This window comes from Nomascus leucogenys, chromosome 7b (genome assembly GCF_006542625.1).
Source record: "Nomascus leucogenys isolate Asia chromosome 7b, Asia_NLE_v1, whole genome shotgun sequence".
Lineage (NCBI taxonomy): Eukaryota > Metazoa > Chordata > Mammalia > Primates > Hylobatidae > Nomascus > Nomascus leucogenys.
Genome location: NC_044387.1, coordinates 76505907 through 76527989, shown reverse-complemented (window position 1 = coordinate 76527989; position 22083 = coordinate 76505907). Strand labels below are relative to the sequence as shown.

General features: G+C 36.6%; 1 protein-coding gene across 1 annotated transcript in view; it reads left to right on the top strand.

Moving 5' to 3' along the window:
- The window catches only part of ASIC5 (acid sensing ion channel subunit family member 5), a 37201-nt gene extending 19482 nt beyond the window's left edge, over positions 1 to 17719 (top strand). Inside the window, exons 5-10 of the mRNA XM_003257883.2 lie at positions 3130 to 3279; positions 4603 to 4750; positions 8686 to 8742; positions 10667 to 10835; positions 15526 to 15617; positions 17403 to 17719. Of these exons, the coding sequence (XP_003257931.2) occupies positions 3130 to 3279; positions 4603 to 4750; positions 8686 to 8742; positions 10667 to 10835; positions 15526 to 15617; positions 17403 to 17593 (807 nt within the window). The 3' untranslated portion in view covers positions 17594 to 17719. The remainder of the gene's footprint in view (positions 1 to 3129; positions 3280 to 4602; positions 4751 to 8685; positions 8743 to 10666; positions 10836 to 15525; positions 15618 to 17402) is intronic.
- Positions 17720 to 22083: the final 4364 nt, after the last annotated feature.

Genomic DNA, 22083 nt, shown 5'->3' with positions numbered 1-22083 from the left:
TTATAACTTTCTTTACATCTCTTTTTGTTTCCTTGTTCCTCTTACCTTGTTTTATACATAACCTTTAGATAAGCTTTGAATTAGACAAAATTTGTTTATCTTTTTTTAAAAAGGACACACTTTTTTTTAGCAAGAATGTTTTTCTATAATATATATTTATTGGAAAATACCCACATAATGAAATATCTATTATTTAACTGAATATAACTTTATATTCTAAGTTACGACAAGTTTGTCTACAAGTATTTATCCCTTACCTATTTTATTTTAATTGTTCATCTAGATTATTTATGAAAACTGCAATAGTAACTATTTAAAGTTATGAAACTGCCATTGCAAAAATAAAACTGAGGCAGTGAAAAAGATATGACCTAACTGACTCCATCTTTCTTCTAACCTTCAAGCTGTCCTTGTTCATTCCTAGACTTTGGGAGGAACTGAATTTATAGTTTAGCTTTGAAACAAAGACAATAGCAGTCCTTGCCCAAACAAACGTCCTTACTGCCTGTGGACTACACTGCCTAAAGCCACAAGATTAGAAGTTATGGTAATCTTGAAAATTTAAGATGCAGCTATTTTCATTAAACCAATATCAACGTCTTATTTATTAAAAACTACACAAGCCATGATCATTCTATTTGGGGCTGGGTTTATAGTTTTGTAATCTGTATGCCAAATTTTGACATTTTATAGTGTTTGGCAGGGATAAGTTGAAATTGCCTGATTAATAAACATAAACAAAAAAGTATGCTGGCAATTCTTAAGACATTTCTGATATTACTTTACTAGTAATTTTAAAGCTAGCTTTTTTATTAAAGATTTTACTTAAGTTACATAAACTTGAAAAAGAATTTGACTAGTCTTTTCTTTTTTCCTGATAAAATATATGATTTAAACACTTTTATTTTTCTTTAAGCCCATTAATTAGAGCCCTTTTATATATTTTCTGTAGTGAAATATTGTGTATATGACATATAAATACATAGACATATTAGGTACGCCAGTAAATGTACACTTTATAGATTCATAAAGACCCTTTTATTTTTTTTTCCTATCTTAGACTTTCAGATTCTTGATAACCTGTTTTACAACCCTAGGCAGTTGTTAGCTAAATAGCCTTAAATTTGCTTATTATAGGAAACAACTCAGGTGAAAATAAAATAGCAAACTTTATATCATAAGGTACAGAGAGAAAAAGTCTGTTGGTGCTAGAGGGAGATGCTTTTATTTTTCTTTGAGCCAAATCTAACATAAAATTATAGAACTCTATCATAATATTGTATAAGGAGACCAATTTAATTTAGATAGGGACTACCTATATTTTAACTGGATCTCTAAGCTCTGGGCAGAGCTCACATTGAATCCTGGGTCTCCAAAAAAAGGTAGAATTATTTTGAGGTTAGACCATGTGAGGCTTTTAGAGTGCACTTAAATTTTTTTTAACAAAGATATTTCTGTCTAAACTATACTCTTCCTTAAAAACCCAAGAGTAGTCTCTGTTGCAATAATTATTTTAATCAAAAGATCAGGTGAAAACAATTCAGTCAACTGAAGAAAAAAAAAAACTTTTGCTCAAAAAAAAAAGACAAAGTCTTAGGAGAGAAAAACAAAAACAAAAAAACCACAAAAACCTGAAGGCCTTTTAAATACAAACATGCACACATGCACACATACACACACTTGGATGTTAACCATTTAATTAAGTTGACTTTGAACCACTGAGCTTCTTTAAAAAAATCCTTTTTAGATCTCATTACCATATTTCAGAAGTACAGCCATTGCTCTTTCAGTTTGGTCTGGCTGATAAAAAGGTGGCTTTGTTATGTAAATAAAGCCCCTTTAGTAGTCAAAATCAAAAATCTTTCCTTTTTTTTTCCTTTTGATTGCTGTTTTCTTTCCACTTCAGAGGCCTTGTTCCCCATAGTTTAGAGTTCCCTTTTGGATTTGACCAAGTTGGGACATGTGTTGGACCCAAAATGTGCTGCTAGCAGACCTAGCTTTTCAGGGCTGTTACTCCTGAACCAGATTGGTCCTCCTGTGTTGCAGCCACCTGGCACAGTGTGTTAGGGGCTCAAGATGCAAGAGTGGTTGGCTCCTAATATGCACCTGCCAGCTGAGATTAGACCCTAAGTATATTCTTCTGAGGGGGATACTTAGTTAGAGCCACTGCACATTTTAGGGAGCATTCCTCCCAGACACCCCCATGTGATTCTCAGTCACCTGAGAATGCCCAAAAGGCTTAGGGGAGCAAGGTGCTCTATTTCTTTGGAGTGGAAAATTCTGTACTCATGAGCTAGAGGGTTCTGAGTTGGTCAAATCCAATGAGAGAAAGAACCAAAACACACACACACACAAACCCAACAAGACAGAAACAAACAACAAAACAGTTAAGCAAAACTAATAATGATTACACAAATTATATGATTTCTGAGTGCTCTAAGTGTAAGCAGAAATTAACACCAGCTTGTTGTTAATGCTAACTTTAGTTCTTTAAAAAGAATTTGCAAGAAAGAATCCCAAGCCAGTTTTCTCACCTAGTGATGGGGCCCAAGCTGAAGACTGCTCTCTGCGGATGCAGAAGCAGGCAGGTTCACCTCCCTTGATGGAAGCGAGTGGAAACTCCCACAACAAAAGGAGGTTTTTTGTTGTTGTTTTTAACAGCGAATGAACCTCAGACCCCCAAATGAAAAACAATGGAAGATCAGGGATCCCTGGAGGAAAGAGTTCCTGGACTTCAGCAGTCATCCTACTGGTTTGGGCTATAAGGTGCCCAAGCTGGTACCAAGCACCTATAGGCTAGCTGCTGCAGGTCAGGTCACCTTCACTCAGGATCCCTTTGTGGTTACCAGACGTCAATCAAAAAAAATGATGAGACAAGCCTCAATTATTTCAGGACTGTCCTGAGTAGACCCCGCCTTGGAGGGACCCAAGATATTTTCCTTTCACAGATTCAACCACTAAAGCATGTCTTTAATTTTCACACACTTTAGACAAAAAGAGATTGAAATATAACATAAAATATTTAGGATTAGTCAAATGCTATCATGAGATGATAAAACTAAATCCTAAACTTGTATAGAACTGATATAGTCAATTTGCAATTTGGGCAAAAACATATTTTTGTTTCAGGAGGCATTCACTGATAACCCAGCCCTTGGTTTCGTTGATGCTGGGATCATCTTTGTTATCCATTCACCAAAGAAGGTGCCACAGTTTGATGGGTTAGGCTTGTTGTCACCTGTGGGAATGCACGCAAGGGTAACCATCCGCCAAGTGAAGGTAAATACTCGAGTCTGAGGAAATTAGGTGGGGTAGTGAATGCATCAAACACATAAGTAATGCTTTTCACTAGAAATTCCTTTCTCCCATGTCTGTAAAACACCATTAGAAATTCCAAAATTTCATTTCAGATTCTTTTCCTTTATCTGAAGGTACATGATTAGTGGAAACAGAAATTATATAAGTGAAAGCTGGTAAGCCTATCAAATCCAAACTTTACATTTCATTAGAAACGGAAAGAGTCATTAAGTATAAAGAGGTACCTAAGTTGCTGAGCTATGATTCTTCAGTGAAACTATCTGGGAAGGAAAAAATTAGTGGGAAAAGCAGGAATCTTGGAGTCAGGCTGGTCTGGTAGGTTTCTGTTTGCCAGCCACTTACTTGCTCAGTAACTTCTTTAATTAGCTTCCTGAACTTGCATCTCCTCTCTGCACAGATAGGGAAGGGGTAATATTTTCCTTTCATAGTAAGGAAGTTTAAGTGAAGTACCATAAAGAAAGCACTTACCATTGATAGACACAGGAGACAGCCAAGGGCCCCTGGTGAAACCCCTCCTTCAAGCCTAAAACAGCCTGAAGGCTGAAAAACTGGACTGCTTGTCCTAGATGAAGGCCGCCCTTTCCACCCTGATTCTTTCTGAAAAACGCCCACCTGCACATTGGGAGGAAGGGGTGGAGCCTTGGGAAGTTTGCACTGTTTGCAGTGGGGAGGAGCCTGGCCTCTCCTGTTCTGTGTGGTGGCCTGAGATTCAGTCTGTGACGTGGGAACCCTACCAGCAGGACTCTCTCACTTAGCTGAGAGTCATTTTTATTTTTTCCTTTTCACCCAATAAATTCCATTTTCCTCACCCTTCTATGTGTCTGTGAGCCTCATTTTTCCTGGTCTTGTGACAAGAGCCCAGTTTTAGCTGAACTAAGGAGAAAGTTCTGCAACACCATGTTGCCTGGCACATAATAGTTGCTTATTAAAGGACCTTTTTAAAATGTGATTTTGGTTGCTGTTTTGTAGGTAAGCTGATTACTACACTAATATAACATTTACATAAATGATATTTTTTCCTTATATGAGTTGATTTTTAGAATACTCAGTGTGTCTGACTTTATTAATTCACATTTGGGATATATATTTAAGGATCACTATTATACTTAGCTTCAAGGAATTTCAGGTCAATAGAGTAGGCAAAATAGACAAATGTAACCAATTTTGGTTTTGAAAATTGAAGAGCTCTGAGAGCAAAATAAAAATGTGTACCAGCTTCTTGATGGAAAATGAGTGAATTGATGTAAACAAATCTCCTGAACCCAGTATTTGTCTTATCTTAAGACAGTTCATCAAGAATACCCTTGGGGAGAATGCAATCCTAACATCAAGCTGCAGAATTTTAGCAGCTACAGTACTTCCGGTTGCTTGAAGGAGTGCAAAGCCCAGCACATAAAAAAGCAATGTGGATGTGTGCCTTTTCTTCTTCCTGGTAAATAAAGACTAACTGCCCCCTTACTTAACTAGACAGTTAAGTGTTTCTTAGATGGTTACAAAAGTCTGGGAGAAATAGAGTATTGAAATACAAATGGAATATTAAGTATTATTAAGTGTAATTACAGATGTTGCTGACTCATTCACAGAAAAATTATTATATTCTTAAGACTGTTCCTTCTCTTTGCAGACTAAAATGACAACTAATGACAAAGTCACCAGAAGTTTAGTCCTAAATTTCTTTGAATTTTATGTTTATATTTACTTAATTTGAAACAGAGCAAATCAACATATCACTAAATTGTTTTCCATTCTTATGAAATTCTACGCTGGAAAATTATCCATTTGCCAAGTACAACTTCGACTGACAAATTTTACATTCTAAAATCATAGCAGAGATTTCTGGAAAAGAAAATTGCGTTATCAGGATGGGGCCCCAATACTTATTCCCAAAGGCTAAAATTTGATGGTCTCAAATATCTAAAACAGCACACCAAGGTTTTCTTAATTTTGAAAGAAAAATTAGATCATGGATATGTCTTACCAAGCCTGAAGATTTCACTGTTGAAAAGTTGTTTTCTTTGGGACTGTAAAGTTAACTTCAGGCCTCCTTTTCATACAATTTGCAACTTTTCCAGAACCATGGGTGAGAGGCATGCATTCAAGGAAGCAATGGAGCAGGGTGAATAAGAGCTGGATCTCAACCAGGCTGCTCATGTCGGCTCCACAATTTCTCCCCTAGGTGATCTTGAACAAGTGACCTAACCTCTCTCCTCTGCTGTCAAATGGAGGAGAGGATAATAATCCCATCTTTTTTTTTTTTTTTTTTTTTTTTGAGATGGAGTCTCGCTCTTTCACCCAGGCTGGAGTGCAGTGGCGCGATCTCGGCTCACTGCATCCTCCGCCCCCTGGGGTTCACGCCATTCTCCTGCCTCAGCCTCCCGCGTAGCTGGGACTACAGGCGCCTGCCACCTCGCCTGGCTAATTTTTTGTATTTTTAGTAGAGACGGGGTTTCACCCTGTTAGCCAGGATGGTCTCGATCTCCTGACCTTGTGATCCGCCCACCTCAGCCTCCCAAAGTGCTGGGATTACAGGCGTGAGCCACCGCGCCCGGCCAATAATCCCATCTTATAGGGTTGTTGTAAGAATGAAAGGGGTATGTAAGTGGTTCAAATAGTGCCTGGCACAGAATATGGTCTATGTAAATGTCAGATATTTTTATTCAGGTCTCTTACATGCCCCTCCCACAGCCTATCTAGAAAGATATATTCTAACACAATCTACCTGCCAAAATATTGTAATTGCCCAACGGGCTCACCTTGCCTGCTGCCTAGACAGAGCTGATTTATCAAGACAAAGGAACTGCATTATAGAAAAACTAATTCATGCAGAGCTGGCTGTGCGGGAGACTGGAGTTTTATTAGAACTCAAATCAGTCTCCCTGAGTATCCGGAGATAAGAGTTTTTAAGGATAATTTGGTGGGTAGGGGATCAGTGAACCAGTGAATCAGGGGTTCTGATTGGTCAGATCAGAGATGAAATTATATGGAGTTGCAGCTGTCTTTTTGCACTGAGTCAATTCCTGGGTAGGGGTCACAAAACCAGATGGGCCAGATTTTTGATCTGGGTGGTGCCAGCTGATCATTGGAGGCAGGGTCTGCAACATATCTCAAGCACTGATCTTAGCTTTTGCAATAGTAATGTTATCACTGTAAGCAATTTGGGGAGGTTTAGAATCTTGCACCCTCCAGCTGCATGACCCTAAACATAATTTCTAATCTTGTGGCTAATTTGTTAGCCCTACAAAGGCAATCTAGTACCCAGGCAGGATGGGGGTTTGTCTTGGGAAAGGGCTTTATTGTCTTTGTTTCAGAGCTAAGCCATAAACTAAGTTCCTCCCAAAGTTAGTTCAGCTAACGCCCAAGAATGAACAAGGACAACCTGGAGACTGGAAACAAGATGGAGTCAGTTAGGTCAAATCTCTTTCTCTGTAATAATAAAAGTAAAAAATATATAAAATATAAATATAAAATATTTTATATTTTAATATATTATATATTAAATACATTATATATTAAATATATATTAAATATATATTTAATATATATTAATATCATTATATTATTAATATATTAAATATATTATATGTTTAATATATAAGATTAATATTATATATTAATATATATTTAATATATTGTATATTAATATATTAAATATATATTAATATATTATATATTAATATATAAAATACGTATTTATTATATATTTATATATTAAATATATATTTAATATATTATATATTTATATTAAATATATATTTAATATATTATATATTTATATATTAAATATATATTTAATATATTATATATTTATATATAAATATACATAAAAATAATAAAAGTAAAAAAGATATAAATTTTGCAAAAGTGGTTTCATGATTTTTCAGAGGTTTCCAGAATCATCACATCCTTCTTTTTAGTATCCAGATTATTGATCTCTGGCCCCTCCAAAAACTGCTGTTCTATATAAAACTGCTGGCTCTGACTCTGATTTCTCATTCCTAATTTATTGGCAAAGTTACTGAAAGAAATCTGAATTGTTTCATGCTGAATAATGTTTACAATTTTACAAGTTATTATAATTAAACAAAAACCTACTGGCTAATGTGGACCAGAAACTAGGCAAGCTGCTATATAAAACACAAAGAATGATATTTGCATGAACTTTAGGATATATATCAAATGCATTCAGGAATATGATCTTATTGGGTTACATTCTCACACATCCCTTTAAGTGTACTGATATATGAATAAATGGAAGATTCTAAACGTTAAACAAATTCGCTGAGGTAATTCCACTAACAATTTGAGGAAGCAATCTCCAAAACAGCTTTTCAGATATTGGTTATTTCCAAAATTTCATTGTTCTTTTGTTTGTTTTTCTTTTTGTTTTCTTTTCTGTGTTCCATCTACCATCTTTTTTTTCTGAATTGTTCTTTATAATGGAAGAAATATTATTGCTAGAGCAAGAAATAATTCAGAAAAATGAGACTTTTTCCTAACTCAGTGTTGGAGGTAGATTTTTTTTTTTTACTTATTTTATTTTATTCATAAAGAGCACTTCCTTATAGTTAGCCAAACATTCCACAAATTGTCCACACATTGTAAGTGGACAATCTCCTTTGGTTATTTGCAACATTACTGACTAAACATTGTGGCTAACTGCTGAGTCACATGGACTATAGCAATAGACAAATATTGTATTAAGGCTAAAAGACTAAGGCTTTAGAATGAGCCTGAGGAGTAAACCCAGCTCTGATACATAGTGATTTTACTACTTATCTCACAATCCATAGTGGGTACTTAACAACGATTGGTACTTACCTGCCCCCTCCCCATCCTACCTCTGGAATGGCAGTCTGTCAGAAACTTGTGTGTGTGTGTGTGTGTGTGTGTGTAAATGGATAGAGGGAGCAGGATGGATGATATACAGAATGTGCCAAGGTTCCCCTAACTGTGTGGTCTTGAGCAAGCCACTTTCTGAGGCTTAGTTTCTTTATCTGTAAAATGAAAATTCTCATATCACAGGATTGTGAACCGCATCAAATGAGATGATAACTGTGAAAGTAATTTTAAATTTGAAAACTACTCACATTTTAAAATTATTATTCTCACTTAAAGATTTTAGAGTGATATAGACAGATGGAAAGAGGTATGGAAAGAAACAAAAGCATTATTCTTCCTCCCAGCACATATTTTCACTGAATACTAACTTGATTCCATAGTTTCGCTTATGAAAGAATAGATGTTCATATAGATGAATGGGTGAGTGGATGAATGGATGGATAGATAGATAAGAAAGCTATTTTTGTCATTAGATCACTTATTTTACAAAATGTAAAGTCTCTATATGTTACACTTATTATTTTTAAGGAAATGGGATAGAATGTGACCTACAAAAGTACTTCAGCTGTGTTTCTCCTGTACTTGGTAAGTGCTTAATTTACTTTTATTTTCAGAATTTATATTAAAGTTGCTCAAAGTAATATAAGACATTAAGTCAAACTATGGATAGCCCAGAAATTAAACAGAATATAGTATATAAGAGAAGATCTTTTTGTAAGTGTTCTTAAATAGTAGCTAACAAACACAGGCAGTACATACATACCAAACAAAAACCCTCTGATATTAAGCCACAGCTAAATTTTTAAATTTTGTTCTTTTTTATAATCAAAATATCCTAGTTGTTTTTTATTGTTCCACAAATAAAACATGTTTATTGTGAATAGTTAAAATACTACAGAATAGAAAGGAAATCATGTAAAAATATGTAGAAGTTTTATTACTGAGAACTCCTCTCACTCTTTGGGAATAATCCTTCATTCATTCACTTCATTGCATGTACATGGCATATAAAATTTTTTCATAAATAGAATTATAACTGTACATGCCATATTTATTGGGGACAAGTTCTATTAAAGAGCTCCCCCCTTTTTTTTTTGGCTTCTGCTTTCACACCTCTTACCTTAACCTACAATTGCCAACACTTTAGTATATCCTACTGTAACTTTCTCCACATACACATCTCCATATTTATCACTTGAAGTCATTGGTTGTTTTATTAAAATGGAATCCCAGTATATACCCTTCTATGCAACTTGCTTTTCTAACCCATTGTGGAAATATCTCCAGGGTAGCAGGAATAGATTTAAAAGGTTCTTTTCAATGGTTGTAAAATATTTCAAGGGATGGCTATAGGTAGAAGGAATCTCTTTTTATATAGATCACAGGCTGAATATGCAGAAGCCATATTACTAACCGATAGACTTGAAATGATGTTGCCAGATTTCTTCGGATTTCTTATCCCTGTTGGAGGCTGGAGGGACAGCTTGGGGAAAAAAACCATTCATGCAGTTCAGCAGGGACTGTTGTGGGATAAAGGGGTCAGAAGAGTGTGTGTGTGTGTGTGAGAGAGTATTATGTACATGAGAGTATATGTGTGTAAGTGTGTGTGTGTGAGAGTATGTGTATGTGAGCCTATGTGCGTATGGGAGTGTATGAGTGCATGTGAGTGTAGGGAAAGAGTGGTGGTCTTTACCGGCAATGCTAAAGAACTAGCAGATACATGCTTTGACTTCTCCCAGAGAAGTCAAAGTTAGAGTCTGAAAAACAAACCCAAAGTTGGTCAGTAACCAGGAGGTCTTGGTAAACAACTGGTTCATGAGAATAAAGGGTTTCAGTATCAAAACCAAAGGAAAAACAAGAACCTCAGTATCTACCATGAATGAGGAGCAGTGAGAATGGGCACTGAGATGTGGTCCAAAGGGAAGCTGGAGACAAACACTACCTGCTGCAGGGACTTTTTGCCAGCATGCTTTTGCATGGATAGCCTGGTTGCTCTGAAGGAGCCAAGAGAGATCACAGAACAGAGAACCTCAGTGGTTGATTTGGAAGTGACTGGGCCAACAGAAGTAAGGGACTGCAAATACTCAGGAGCACATTTCATACCATTGTATGTTGAGACAAATCTGAAGATATTTAGTGTAAACCTGAGGCATTGGCTTGCAGGATTGTTTGACTGTCCCTCTCAAAGTGACATGGGGTCACACACTTTCCATCTTTCTTCTGTCCAAATATCTGATATTTTACAGAAATAGACCCAGATGCTTCCTGAAAAGAATTTCTTAAATCCAATAAAGATCCCAATCCAGTGACTCAATGAATTCAAAGATAAGAACTTCCAGGCCTTATATTGTATCTCCTCTGCTATATTCAGAGTAACATATAAACACCATTTGTTGTTAGTAACCACTTTTTTTAACATTGAAAGTGAAATGATAAACTTTATAAAACTATCCTACCCATGATGAAATATTTCTCTTCTCTGAATTCCTTGTCCTGATTTTCATTTCAGACCACATTGAACTTAAGGATTTATGTACAGTGGGAACACATAACTCTAGCTGCCCCGTTTCTTGTGAAGAAACAGAATACCCGGCCACTATTTCTTATTCCTCTTTTCCAAGTCAAAAAGCTTTGAAATATCTTTCCAATAAGCTGAATCAAAGCCGGAAATACATCAGGTAATCTTACTAGCCTTTTAAATTATTGATAATTAACATAGATTTTTTTCTTTATTGAAAACCCCCAGAGACTCAGGAAATGAAATTCTGATCAATCGAGGGAGGCAATGGCTTTTTTCACTGAACTAACAATGAAACCATAGAATTTTAAAAGTAGATAAGATCATATCTTTCAACTCCTTACTTTAATTGTGTGAAAAGGAAAATGATGCTTGCTTGGGTAATTTGCTCATGATCAAAACTTTATTGCCCAAACTGGGGAAAATAATAATGTTGACTGATAATAATGGATGCCTTAAAATATGAAAATTTCCTACCTGTACATTATACACTTTGAGTCTTCTAATAACTGTACAAGGTAGATGAAACAGAAATTAATATTCTAATTTTACAGAAGAGGAAACTGAAGGACATTGTATTTTAAGAAATGGTTCTGTGAAGGTAGTCAGGGCCCCAGAAAGAAGTTATGCCCAAGAACTCTGACGCTGGTCCCCATGTCTTTGCAACTCAGATACATAATTCCCCTTCCCCTGATTAACTGAAAATTAAATGAGACCTCTTTCTGCTACACCATACTGCCTCTTAAAAATTACAAATCAAGCTTCATAAATAACTCTTTGTTTTTTAACAGGGAAGCAACTTTAGCATTTCTCTTTGTTTCTTCTTTGTATTTTTAGGACTACGACATGAAGCAGCAATATATACAGTATATTGGTATTTGTAGTTATATCTTTTAAAATAAAAATATGTTAACTAAGTTAAGGTTGATGTACATTTTCACAGATGTGTACATAATTTGGAAATCATGCTTTGATTCCAATGTTAGCCTTGTGCTTACTCTAATAAAATACAAAAAGATATTCCCATGTAAATGCTGAGGTAATAAAGTGGTCTTTACAGAAAGAAAAAGCATTTTCACCAAAACAGGGCTAATGGAGTGATTTTAAACAGCAGATAAAATGATAAACAGCTGTAAAATTTACAATTATGTTTGTTTACACTTCTGACTCCAGCACAGACATCTATTTATATATTTTGTTTTAATGTGGGAAACTGATTTGCTTTTAATATTGTCCCTGATGTATTTAAATATGACTTTGAAGAGCACTTCCTGTGTCTTTTGGTTGATAGAAATCTCCTGAGTTTCATAGTTATTTAATATACAGAGAAAGTAGGCATGATTTTGGAGACATACTGGTGAATCAGAAAAGAAAGCCATGTATGAAACAAGAGGATCTTGGGGAATGCTGTTTTTTTCTTTTTTTTCCCAAAACTCAGATTATTCTTGAAACAGGAGAATTCCCTGATTCCCCTTGCAGAATGTGCAACAGGGTGTTGCTTGCCTGTTCGGTATCCCTGCAGCTCAAACTCCTATGGAGAGCATGCAGACAGGCAGGTGCAGAGGCCAGGGGGAGTGCTTTGGGCTCCTGCCCCATGGTAGTGACTAGGAGTGGGTGCCTGCAACCCTAGGATTACAAAGCTCTTTCAGCTTTGCTGTCTACAGATGGCTGGAGGGTTAATCAGCTCAATGGACCCTCTGCCTTATCGCAAAGGCAGAGGGCCAGTGTGACAGCCTTCTGTGTCCCAAGCTCTTGCCCAGTGTCCCAGAAGAATCGGATTACACACGGGCTGGAAGGATGAGTGCAAGGTTTTATTGAGTGGTGAAGGTGGCTCTCAGTGAGATGGATCAGGAGGCAGAAGCGGGTATGGAGTGGGATTGCAATCTTCGCATGGAGTCAGGCAGCCTATGGCTAGATTCTTCTCTGAACATCCCTGGCCGAACTCCCCTTGGTGTTCAGATGTGCCTCCTCTTCTCTCTTACTCTGCCGCATCATTTTGCCATCACTGGTTTGTTGATCTGCTGGTCTGCTGGCCTCTTCTAGAGCTTGGGGTTTGGGTTTCATATGGAGGCAGGATAGGGGATGTAGTGGGCCAAAATGCAACTTTTTGGGTGCAAAACCAGAAATGCCTGTTCTCATTTAGGGCCAGGGGTATCCAGGCCTGAGGGTGGGCCTTTGCCAGGGAACCGCCCTCTTCTACCCAGTATTTTTCTGTTTCCTGTCCATATAATTATGAATAGTTCTCCAATTAATCCTATCACATAATGTACATGTAGGGACCTTACATGGTTTTAAATAGTGGAGGCCATTACCAGGAAGACTAAGGTGAGCAGCTGAACAAAGGTGGCTGGACTCAGGGGTTGTTCAACTCCTACATAGAGACAGTTAGAAGTCACACATATAATTAAGTAACTCGTTTGTGCAAAGGTAATGGAAATCAGAAAGTGGTAAATCAGAAAACAGAAATGCACTTTGTCAGGACGGCAAATGTGAAATGTTAGCAGCAATCATTTTAAAAGAAGCAGCTCCTAACTTAATCATGAAGCTGTATGTGTGTCTTACCTGGGAGAGAAATAAATGCTACTTCATGGTCAATCCAGGGCCTCATGAGGCTGCTGCTGGACCTCAAAATGTTGAGAGGCTTATCTTGACTGCAGCAGGCAGTGTGGAGTTTACCCTTGAAGATAAGGGCAAATTGTGTCTGAAGTTAGGACAACTTCATTAGTAAAACAAGTGAATTTTAAAAATTGTTCTGTTTTAACTTAACAAATTTTGAAATAAAAATTGGATAAAATTGTTTTCTTTATGCCAAATTAATTCATTCCCCTAATGCAGCACTCCTGTTCAAGCATCTGGAAGCTTTTTAAAAACTATTTTGTAATACAATAAAAAAATTCAGTTTTTATTTTATAATTGTGCCTCTCCTGACACAAACAAATATTTTTGGACTTAAATTCTGTTAAATCCTGAACAATTTCACTATTGCCATGAGGCACAGATTCAGTGAGACCCAAATGATTGGACAAAACAACTACCTGAGCGAAGTTGAGCAAATATCACAATATTTTTGCAGGGGACGAATTTATCTTCCCTCAAAATCACAGGTTGATAATGCTTGGAAGTGATTATGAATGTTGTGCTTGGGAAATTAAACAATATTATCAGTGCACATGCAAATTAGGAGCACAATGGGGGCCAAAGAGATTGGAATATTACTAAAATTTCTGGACTTCCAAGACAACTTTATTATTTCCATTACTTTGGGAACTGTTTTATCATTAGTAAATATCACTGTAGTCCCTGATTATCTACTTAAACATGGTACATTCTCCTGTTACTCAGGGTTAAACCAATGGAAATTAAGTAAACATATTAATGATATATTTTGAATTAAGTATATTTGGAATTATTGATTTCAAAAATTGTAAACATTAAGGAGAGTGATTTATAGCCATGTTCTTTAGGTGTATTAAAGATCACCACATAATTCTAGGAAACTCGGCTAATAGTATCCACTCTTAATGGATACTATTATTATTATTGCCATTTTAAAATCATGAGGTGCTTGGTTGCAGATTCAGCTTATAACACTGACAGGGTAATATTGATCCATTCATTTATTGGTTTCATCTTTAATTTGCTCCCTTATTTGTCCATTTTACATATATCTAAGGAACAACCTATTGTTTGTTAGGATTCAGGAGTAGTCTAGGCATTAGGGATACCTCAGTGTACAAAAGACAAAAATCCTGCCTTGTGGCACTTCTGTCCACTGGGATGGAAATTGGTGACCACTGTATACAGTCATGTCAGATGGCGTTAAGTGCTGTGTCAGGAAGGAAAGTCCTTTCTGACAATATTTGTTGAAGTGGGGTGCATTAAAGTTGGAAACAGAAAGACCAGTTAGCAAGCTATTGCAAAAATCCAGGTGAGAGGTCATGAAGTCTTGGGCAAAGGTGGTAGCTTTGAATGGGGTGAAAGGTCATAGGAGTACAGATATATTTTGAAGGTAACACAAAAAATGGGCTTTCCTGATGGACTGGCTATGGAGTATGAAAATTTACACTATAAATAAGGGAAATGTGAAGGATTTTACTTGGAACGTATTCAAGTTGGAACATCTATTAGACATCCAAGTAGAAATATAAGAATGAACTGAATATATTATTGAAGTTCAAGGTAGGGGTCTAGGCTGGAGATAGAGAAAGTGAGGGCTTCCAAGACCGTGTAACGAGCTATTAATATCATTTTAAAAGATGCTTAGCCACTCTGGTCACATATAAAGATTTCAAACAGATATTAAGAAAACAGTCTTTGCCTAAGTATATTAATGACGTATAGTTAATAATTAGTATTCATCGGACACCCAATATACGTCAGACTCTGTGTCAATTTTGCATATACATAATTTAATTTCACCTCACTAAAACTCTGTGAGCTCAACTCTAAAATCCTGACTACTCATGAGGAAACCATGACAAAAAAACCAATGTGATTTCTTGAAGGTCATGTAGGTAACAAAAGACAGAATCAAGATTTGAATGAAAATCAAACACACATTTAAATGTTTGTAAATATTTTATTCAGTAGATATTTACATTTAATGTCTTTTTCTAGTTTCTCAGGAATGAGGTGCAGAAAAATTATTGGGGAAAATTATTTTTTCTTAAAAACCAACATGACAAAATGCCTTCTACATCCTGCTAATTGTGATTAATATTAAAAAAATTCTGTCTCCAGTTTAACATTAAATAGCATATAAAACAAAAATGAATATTACCTTTATTCGATGGGAATTAAAAGTAATGCTGACAATCTTAAGCTATATTAACTCTATTTTTTATCCCTAGGGAGAATCTTGTAAAAATTGAAATTAACTATAGTGACCTAAACTATAAGATAACCCAGCAGCAAAAGGCAGTGAGTGTGTCTGAGTTACTTGGTAAGTGTTATTTAATTGCTCCTTATTTTTATTTATTTATTTATTTATTTTGAGACAGAATCTTGCTCTGTAGCCCAGGCTGGAGTGCAGTGGTGCCATCTCGGCTCACTGTAAGCTCCGCTTCCCGGGGGTTCACATCATTCTCCTGCCTCAGCCTCCCGAGTAGCTGGGACTACAGGCGCCTGCCACCACGCCCGGCTAATTTTTTGTATTTTTAGTAGAGATGGGGTTTCACCATGTTAGTCAGGATGGTCTCGATCTTCTGACCTCGTGATCCGCCCACCTCGGCCTCCCAAAATGTTGGGATTACAGGCATGAGCCACCGCGCCCGGCCTAATTGCTCCTTATTTTTAAAAATTTTTTCAGTTTTTTTTCTTTGATATTTAAGGTTTAGCTTATCAATGGAGGACAAGAATCAATTGAACTTGTCATTCAGCTGCTATTTAAATCTGACGTATTTCCACTCCCCAGAAAACACTGTACAACCTCACATGGACTTTTATAAAGAAAAGGCTGGTGGTGTTTCATCTCCTACTCACACTCACATCAAACTTTACCATTAGATCCCTCATCAAGTGACTTTGTAGAATGTTTCAGCAATCCTACACCTGGGTAAATGTCAGCCACCTCATACCTCCACACAGGGCTCTACCCTAGAGTGGCTTAAAAAGAAGAACCTGAGGAAGCAAAATTAGGCATTTCGTTTACAACCGCTGCCTGCTCACTTGCCTTATCCACATGGTCCCTAATAAACATAATGGCTAATTTCCTAGATTTCACCGCATCTTAGAGGAAGCTGTGTCGGAGACAGAAGAAGGCCTTAGACTCAGGCAAAAGTGATAGCAGTCAGACATTACAGCTGAGACCCTGAATATGGAGGAAAGATGTAAATTCGCCAAAGCTCTTGGAGAAGCCTATACTTCATTATCACACTTTACAAGAACAGAATGGTCCTAAGAATGGCCTAGGGCAATGAGATAATGATTAATAATGTAATCTATTTATGAAAGCACCGCTGTAGTAGATTCAGAGAAAGTAAAAGAGTGGTTGTCATGGGCTGAGGAGAGGAAGGATGAGGAGTTAGAGTTTAATGCATACAGAGTTCCAGTTAGAGAAGATGAAAACATCCTGGAAATAGATAAAGATAATGGAATGGCTGCAAAACAGTGTGAACGTACTTAATGCCACAGTACTGTATACTTAAAAATGGTTAACATGGTAAATTTTATGTTATATATATTTTACCACAATAAAAAAGCACAAACAGTAAATATAAGCACAAATTTAAAAATATCAAAAAGGCAATGTTGTGTTAATATATTTTGGTTAAAGGAAGTATTATGAGTTCATAAAAAGAAATACAGTTTTGACACTTGATGACACAACTTGCTTGGAAATTAATTTTCTGGAAAACATCATCATCCAGTAGTGCTATCTGGATGGCACTTTTCTGCTCTTCATTTAACACCTAGAAATGAGTTTGTAATCATCTAGAATCTCTAATGAATTTACCGAGATTTTATATCCTCCAAAGTCTTAGAGTTATATGTTTGGAATCAGATTTTATGTTTGCTTTTCTTCTCTGCTTTTTATGATGATTTGTATGAATATTACTTTGATATTACCAATTGCTATTACCTTATTGATATCAAATGTTAAAATAATAAAATTAACCAATCTTCATCTCAGTTATGACTGTATTTTGCTTCAACTAATTTAACTTCTAATAATATTCGTTTTTTTATGAAAAATAATGACATTCAATCTTTATTGGTTTTATTACAGCAGATCTTGGTGGTCAGCTGGGTCTATTTTGTGGGGCCAGTCTGATCACGATCATAGAAATTATTGAATATCTATTCACCAATTTCTACTGGATATGCATTTTCTTTTTGCTGAAGATATCTGAAATGACCCAGTGGACTCCTCCACCTCAGAACCATCTGGGAAATAAAAATAGGATAGAGGAGTGTTAATGGTCAATTAGAATAAAATAATTTCTTTTCACGATACCTTCAGATTTATCATGACTAATTTATTGTTATGTCACTTTGCTATAGTTTTGAGAGTTCAGTAAAAACCATTAAAGATATGTATCTCTTCATCTCTTCATAAATATTTCTATCTTTCTATTTGTCTTTGTCCGTGTATATATATGTGTATATATATATATATGTGTATGTATATATATATATATATGAAATAAAGAAATAGGAATTATCTTTTTCACCTTTGTGTTCCCTGCACCTAGAACAGTCAAGATTATGTACTAGACATCTCATAAATGTTTTTCAATGAATCAATATTGGTGTAGTGAAAAAAAAGACATTTTTTATGACTAAATATGTAAACTAGACCCAATAAATAAACCATACATGAGGAAACAAAATATTTCTTTATTCAAGAAATAGTATGTATAATTTATGCTTTATAAAGTTTTAAAGCATTTTTATTTTCATTAAGATTCAACATACTTTTTTTTCCCTTTTATCTGGAGTGTTCTATTGTAAATGACTTTTGGAGGGACAGAAATCTGTTTCCCATACAGGTGGTACTTAACATCAATCTAATTGAAAATAAAGTTAAATCTGTACTATCTTGAAAGTATGTGGCATTTTCTCATTTTTTTCCCAAGTACTTCTATTTACATATTTAGTCCAGAGAGGAAATTCAGGAGTTTCAGTGTTCTCTCTCTCCCTCGGGTAATAGATATACTTTCGGTGTCTCAGAATCTTCAATTAAAGGTGACTTTTAGAAGATTTCTTAAACATATTTAAGAAATAATAATCACGTCAAAGAATCTATCCCCTAATTTTTTCTTGGTGGTATTGCAATTTCTTCCAGATGTAAGAGAATAACTCCTAAAAGTCTTGATATTGTTTTCCAGCTTAATGATAAGCAAGTGCTAGTTCCGTGGGAATGAGGCCAGTGCAATTTGATGATACTACCATTAGGAATACGAATATCTCATGACTCAGAAATCCCAATCTTGGGTAAATACTCTGGAGAAATTCTCCCACAGATGTGGCATGCAACTTCTGACTTTATTGCAATTCCTCTATTTATCCTTTTTTTTTTTGAGATGGAGTCTTGCTCTTTCACCCAGGATAGAGTGTAGTGGTCTGATCTCAGCCACTGCAACCTACGCTGCAACCTCTGCCTCCACGGTTCAAGCAATTCTCCTACCTCAGCCTCCTAAGTAGCTGGGATTACAGGTAACTGCCACCACACCTGGCTAATTTTTGTATTTGTAGTAGAGATGGGGGTTTCACCATGTTGGCTAGGCTGGTCTCGAACTCCTGACCTCAAGTGATTCACCCATCTCAGCCTCCCAAAATGCTGGGATTATAGACGTGAGCCTCCAGGCCCGGCCTACTTATCCAAATATTGCTTCTAAATTATAACCATGTGCAACCCTTTGAATGCAATAACATTTTTGCTTATCTGTAGTGGTGGAGATTATGACAATTATGCATGGATCTTTTTTTTTTCCAGCTCATTAGCTATCATTAGTGTTAGTGTATTTTATGTGTGGCCCATGAAAATTCTTGCAGTGATGCCCAGGGAAGCCAAAAGGTTGGACACCCCTTAATAAACTAAGCCAGAAGATACTATTCTTTCCCCCTTTTTAAAATATATTGAAAAATCTTGACACAATTTGTATTTTGAGTGATTTATAGAAGGACTCCACAAATTTTGTTGTGTCTAACATAAAATGGGTCATGTAGCAGAATATAATTGAGAAAATGCTCCTATTTTTTGAACTTGAGGAAGTCTATATTTTAAAAAATATTAAGTATCACATATGGCTCACTAATTTATCTTCCAATATTCCTGGGATAAGAAAACGACAAATACATATGCAGTTGACCCTTGAATAATACAAGGGTTGGGAGCACCAAGCCCCTGTGCAGTGCAAAGTCCACATATCATTACGGACTCATCCAAAAGTTAACAACTATTAGCCTACTGTTGACTGGAAGCCTTACCTAACACCAACAGTCAATTAACACATTTCGTATGTTATATGTATTATACACTGTATTCTTTTTTTTTTTTTTTTTTTTTTTTGAGACAGAGTCTCTCTCTGTTGCCCAGGCTGGAGTGCAGTGGCGGGATCTTGGCTCACTGCAAGCTCTGCCTCCTAAGTTCGCGCCATTCTCCTGCCTCAGCCTCCTGAGTAGCTGGGATTACAGGCGCCCGCCACCACGTCTGGCTAATTTAGTAGAGATGAGGTTTCATTGTGTTAACCAGGATGGTCTTGATCTCCTGACCTCGTGATCCTCCCACCTCGGCCTCCCAAAGTGCTGGGATTACAGGCGTGAGCCACCATGCCCGGCCTATAAACTGTATTCTTAAAGTGAGCTAGAGAAAAGAAAATGTTATTAAGAAAATCATGAAGAAGAGAAAACACATTTACTATTCATTAAGTGGAAGTGGATCATTATGAAGCTCTCCATTCTGTCTTCTTCATGTTGAGTAGGCTGAGGAGGAGGAGACAGGGCAAGGGTTGGTCTTGCTATCTCGGGTGGCAGAGGTGGAAGAAAATCCATGTATAAGTGGACCAGTGCAGTTCAAACCCATGTTGTTCAAGGGGCAACTGTATTTTGTTTGAAAGAGATAAAATGGGGTTCTATTCCTTACCAGAGCCACTGGTAAGGAATAGAAATTCTCCCACAGATGTGGCATGCAACTTCTGACTTTATTGCAATTCCTCTACTTATCCTTACCATGTAAATGGAAGAGCTAACTAGCTGAGAATGGAGATTATTAAATTTAAGCCTCCTTAAAGGTTTGGAAAAACAGATTGTTGATCACTTTGGTTCCCACCAACTACATTTTATTTACAAGGTGACATGCCACTGCTATTAGTATGTACCTACATGAGGTAAGAAGCTTAACATTGTATCTTATTATATCACCTAACACCCTCAAACTGGAATCCAAACACCTTTACTAAAATATGGGAAGGATGTGCTAGAGGCATGAAGGGCTGAGCTGACTCCTGGGTAAATATCTTATCTGAATATGAGGGATAGTGGAGCAGGGACACCTTTGAAACGGTTTCTGGGATATGGGGATGAGGATGAAGGTCCAAGGATACTCTGACTTTCTCACCTCAAAAACATTTTTCTTATTTTACTTCATCGAGTTGTACCAGAATTGGGATTGCACTTGTGTGCCCTGCATCCTGGGTAGAATCACCATGCAAACATTATGCCGATTCTTCAGAAAGTATAAATATTACTAAGGGAACAGATAGATCGAGTGAGGACTCCACATCATGTAGCCAACGGAAGACTGGATGGAAATGCTGGCCCAGTGCCTCTGGTAGGAATAGTCCTATAATCTTTACCTTTCCAACAGTACTCCTTCTTGAAAATGGACAAAAGGGGATGTTCAAGGAAGGCTGTTTCTGCTACTTGCCTGTAGATGGTAGAATGACTGAACGAGAAAAATCTCACCTGAAAAGGACAAGTCTGAGATGAGACAGGTGAAAGTGGAAAGGGAGAAACTGTGAGAGATGGGAAGAGAGCACGTCAATGACAAATGGGAAAGGATGCTACTATTCTTTTCCTGAGAGAGAGCCTCAGAGCAAGACAACGAAGACTCCTAATTCTCTCAAGGTGGGGTATGGGTCAGGATCCATGCTGAGACAACCCCTGGATTTGCTTTTCCCCGAAAGTGGAGAAGTGAACTGAAGGCAAACTCTGAAGTTAATCCAACAACTCTGTTTGAGTTATTTGAAGAAAGTGTATCAATCAGTATCCCTTGATGACCTGCCTAAAGAAGAGGAGGTTGGAATCATAATTTGGGTTTTTGTTTTCCTCAAGTTATGTTGATCATATTCATACTTCTGTATATCCATTTATCACGGTGATTCACCCACGGAATATTCATAAAGGACCCAGGGGACCTGGCATTACTGGAAGCTGCCTGAAAAGATAATGTAGAGATAAAAGGGACAATAGATGTTTCTACACTAATGGAGCATCCCCTTCCCAAACATCCTGGGAAAGAGCACATATCCTCAGTCAGGAAGGATTTGATAAGATCTTGATTGCAATAATAGGGCAGCAACATAAAAATAAATGAGCTATCTAGCCATGAAAAGACATGAAAGAACATTAAAGGCATATTGCTAAGTGAAAGATACAAATCTGAAAAGGCTACATTCTGTAGGATTCCACCGATATAGCATGCCAGAGAAGACAAAGCTATGGAAACCATAAAGAATTTTGAAATATCAGTGATTGACAGGAGCTTGAAGGAAGGAGGGAAAAATGAATAGATGAAGCACACGGGATTTTTAGGGCAGTGAAACTAGTCTGTATGATACTGTAATGTTAGATACATGTCATTATGCATTTGTCAAAATCCATAGAACGTACAACACAAAGCGTGAATCGTAACATAAACTATGGACTTCAGTTAGTAATAAGGCATCAATATTGACTCATCTATT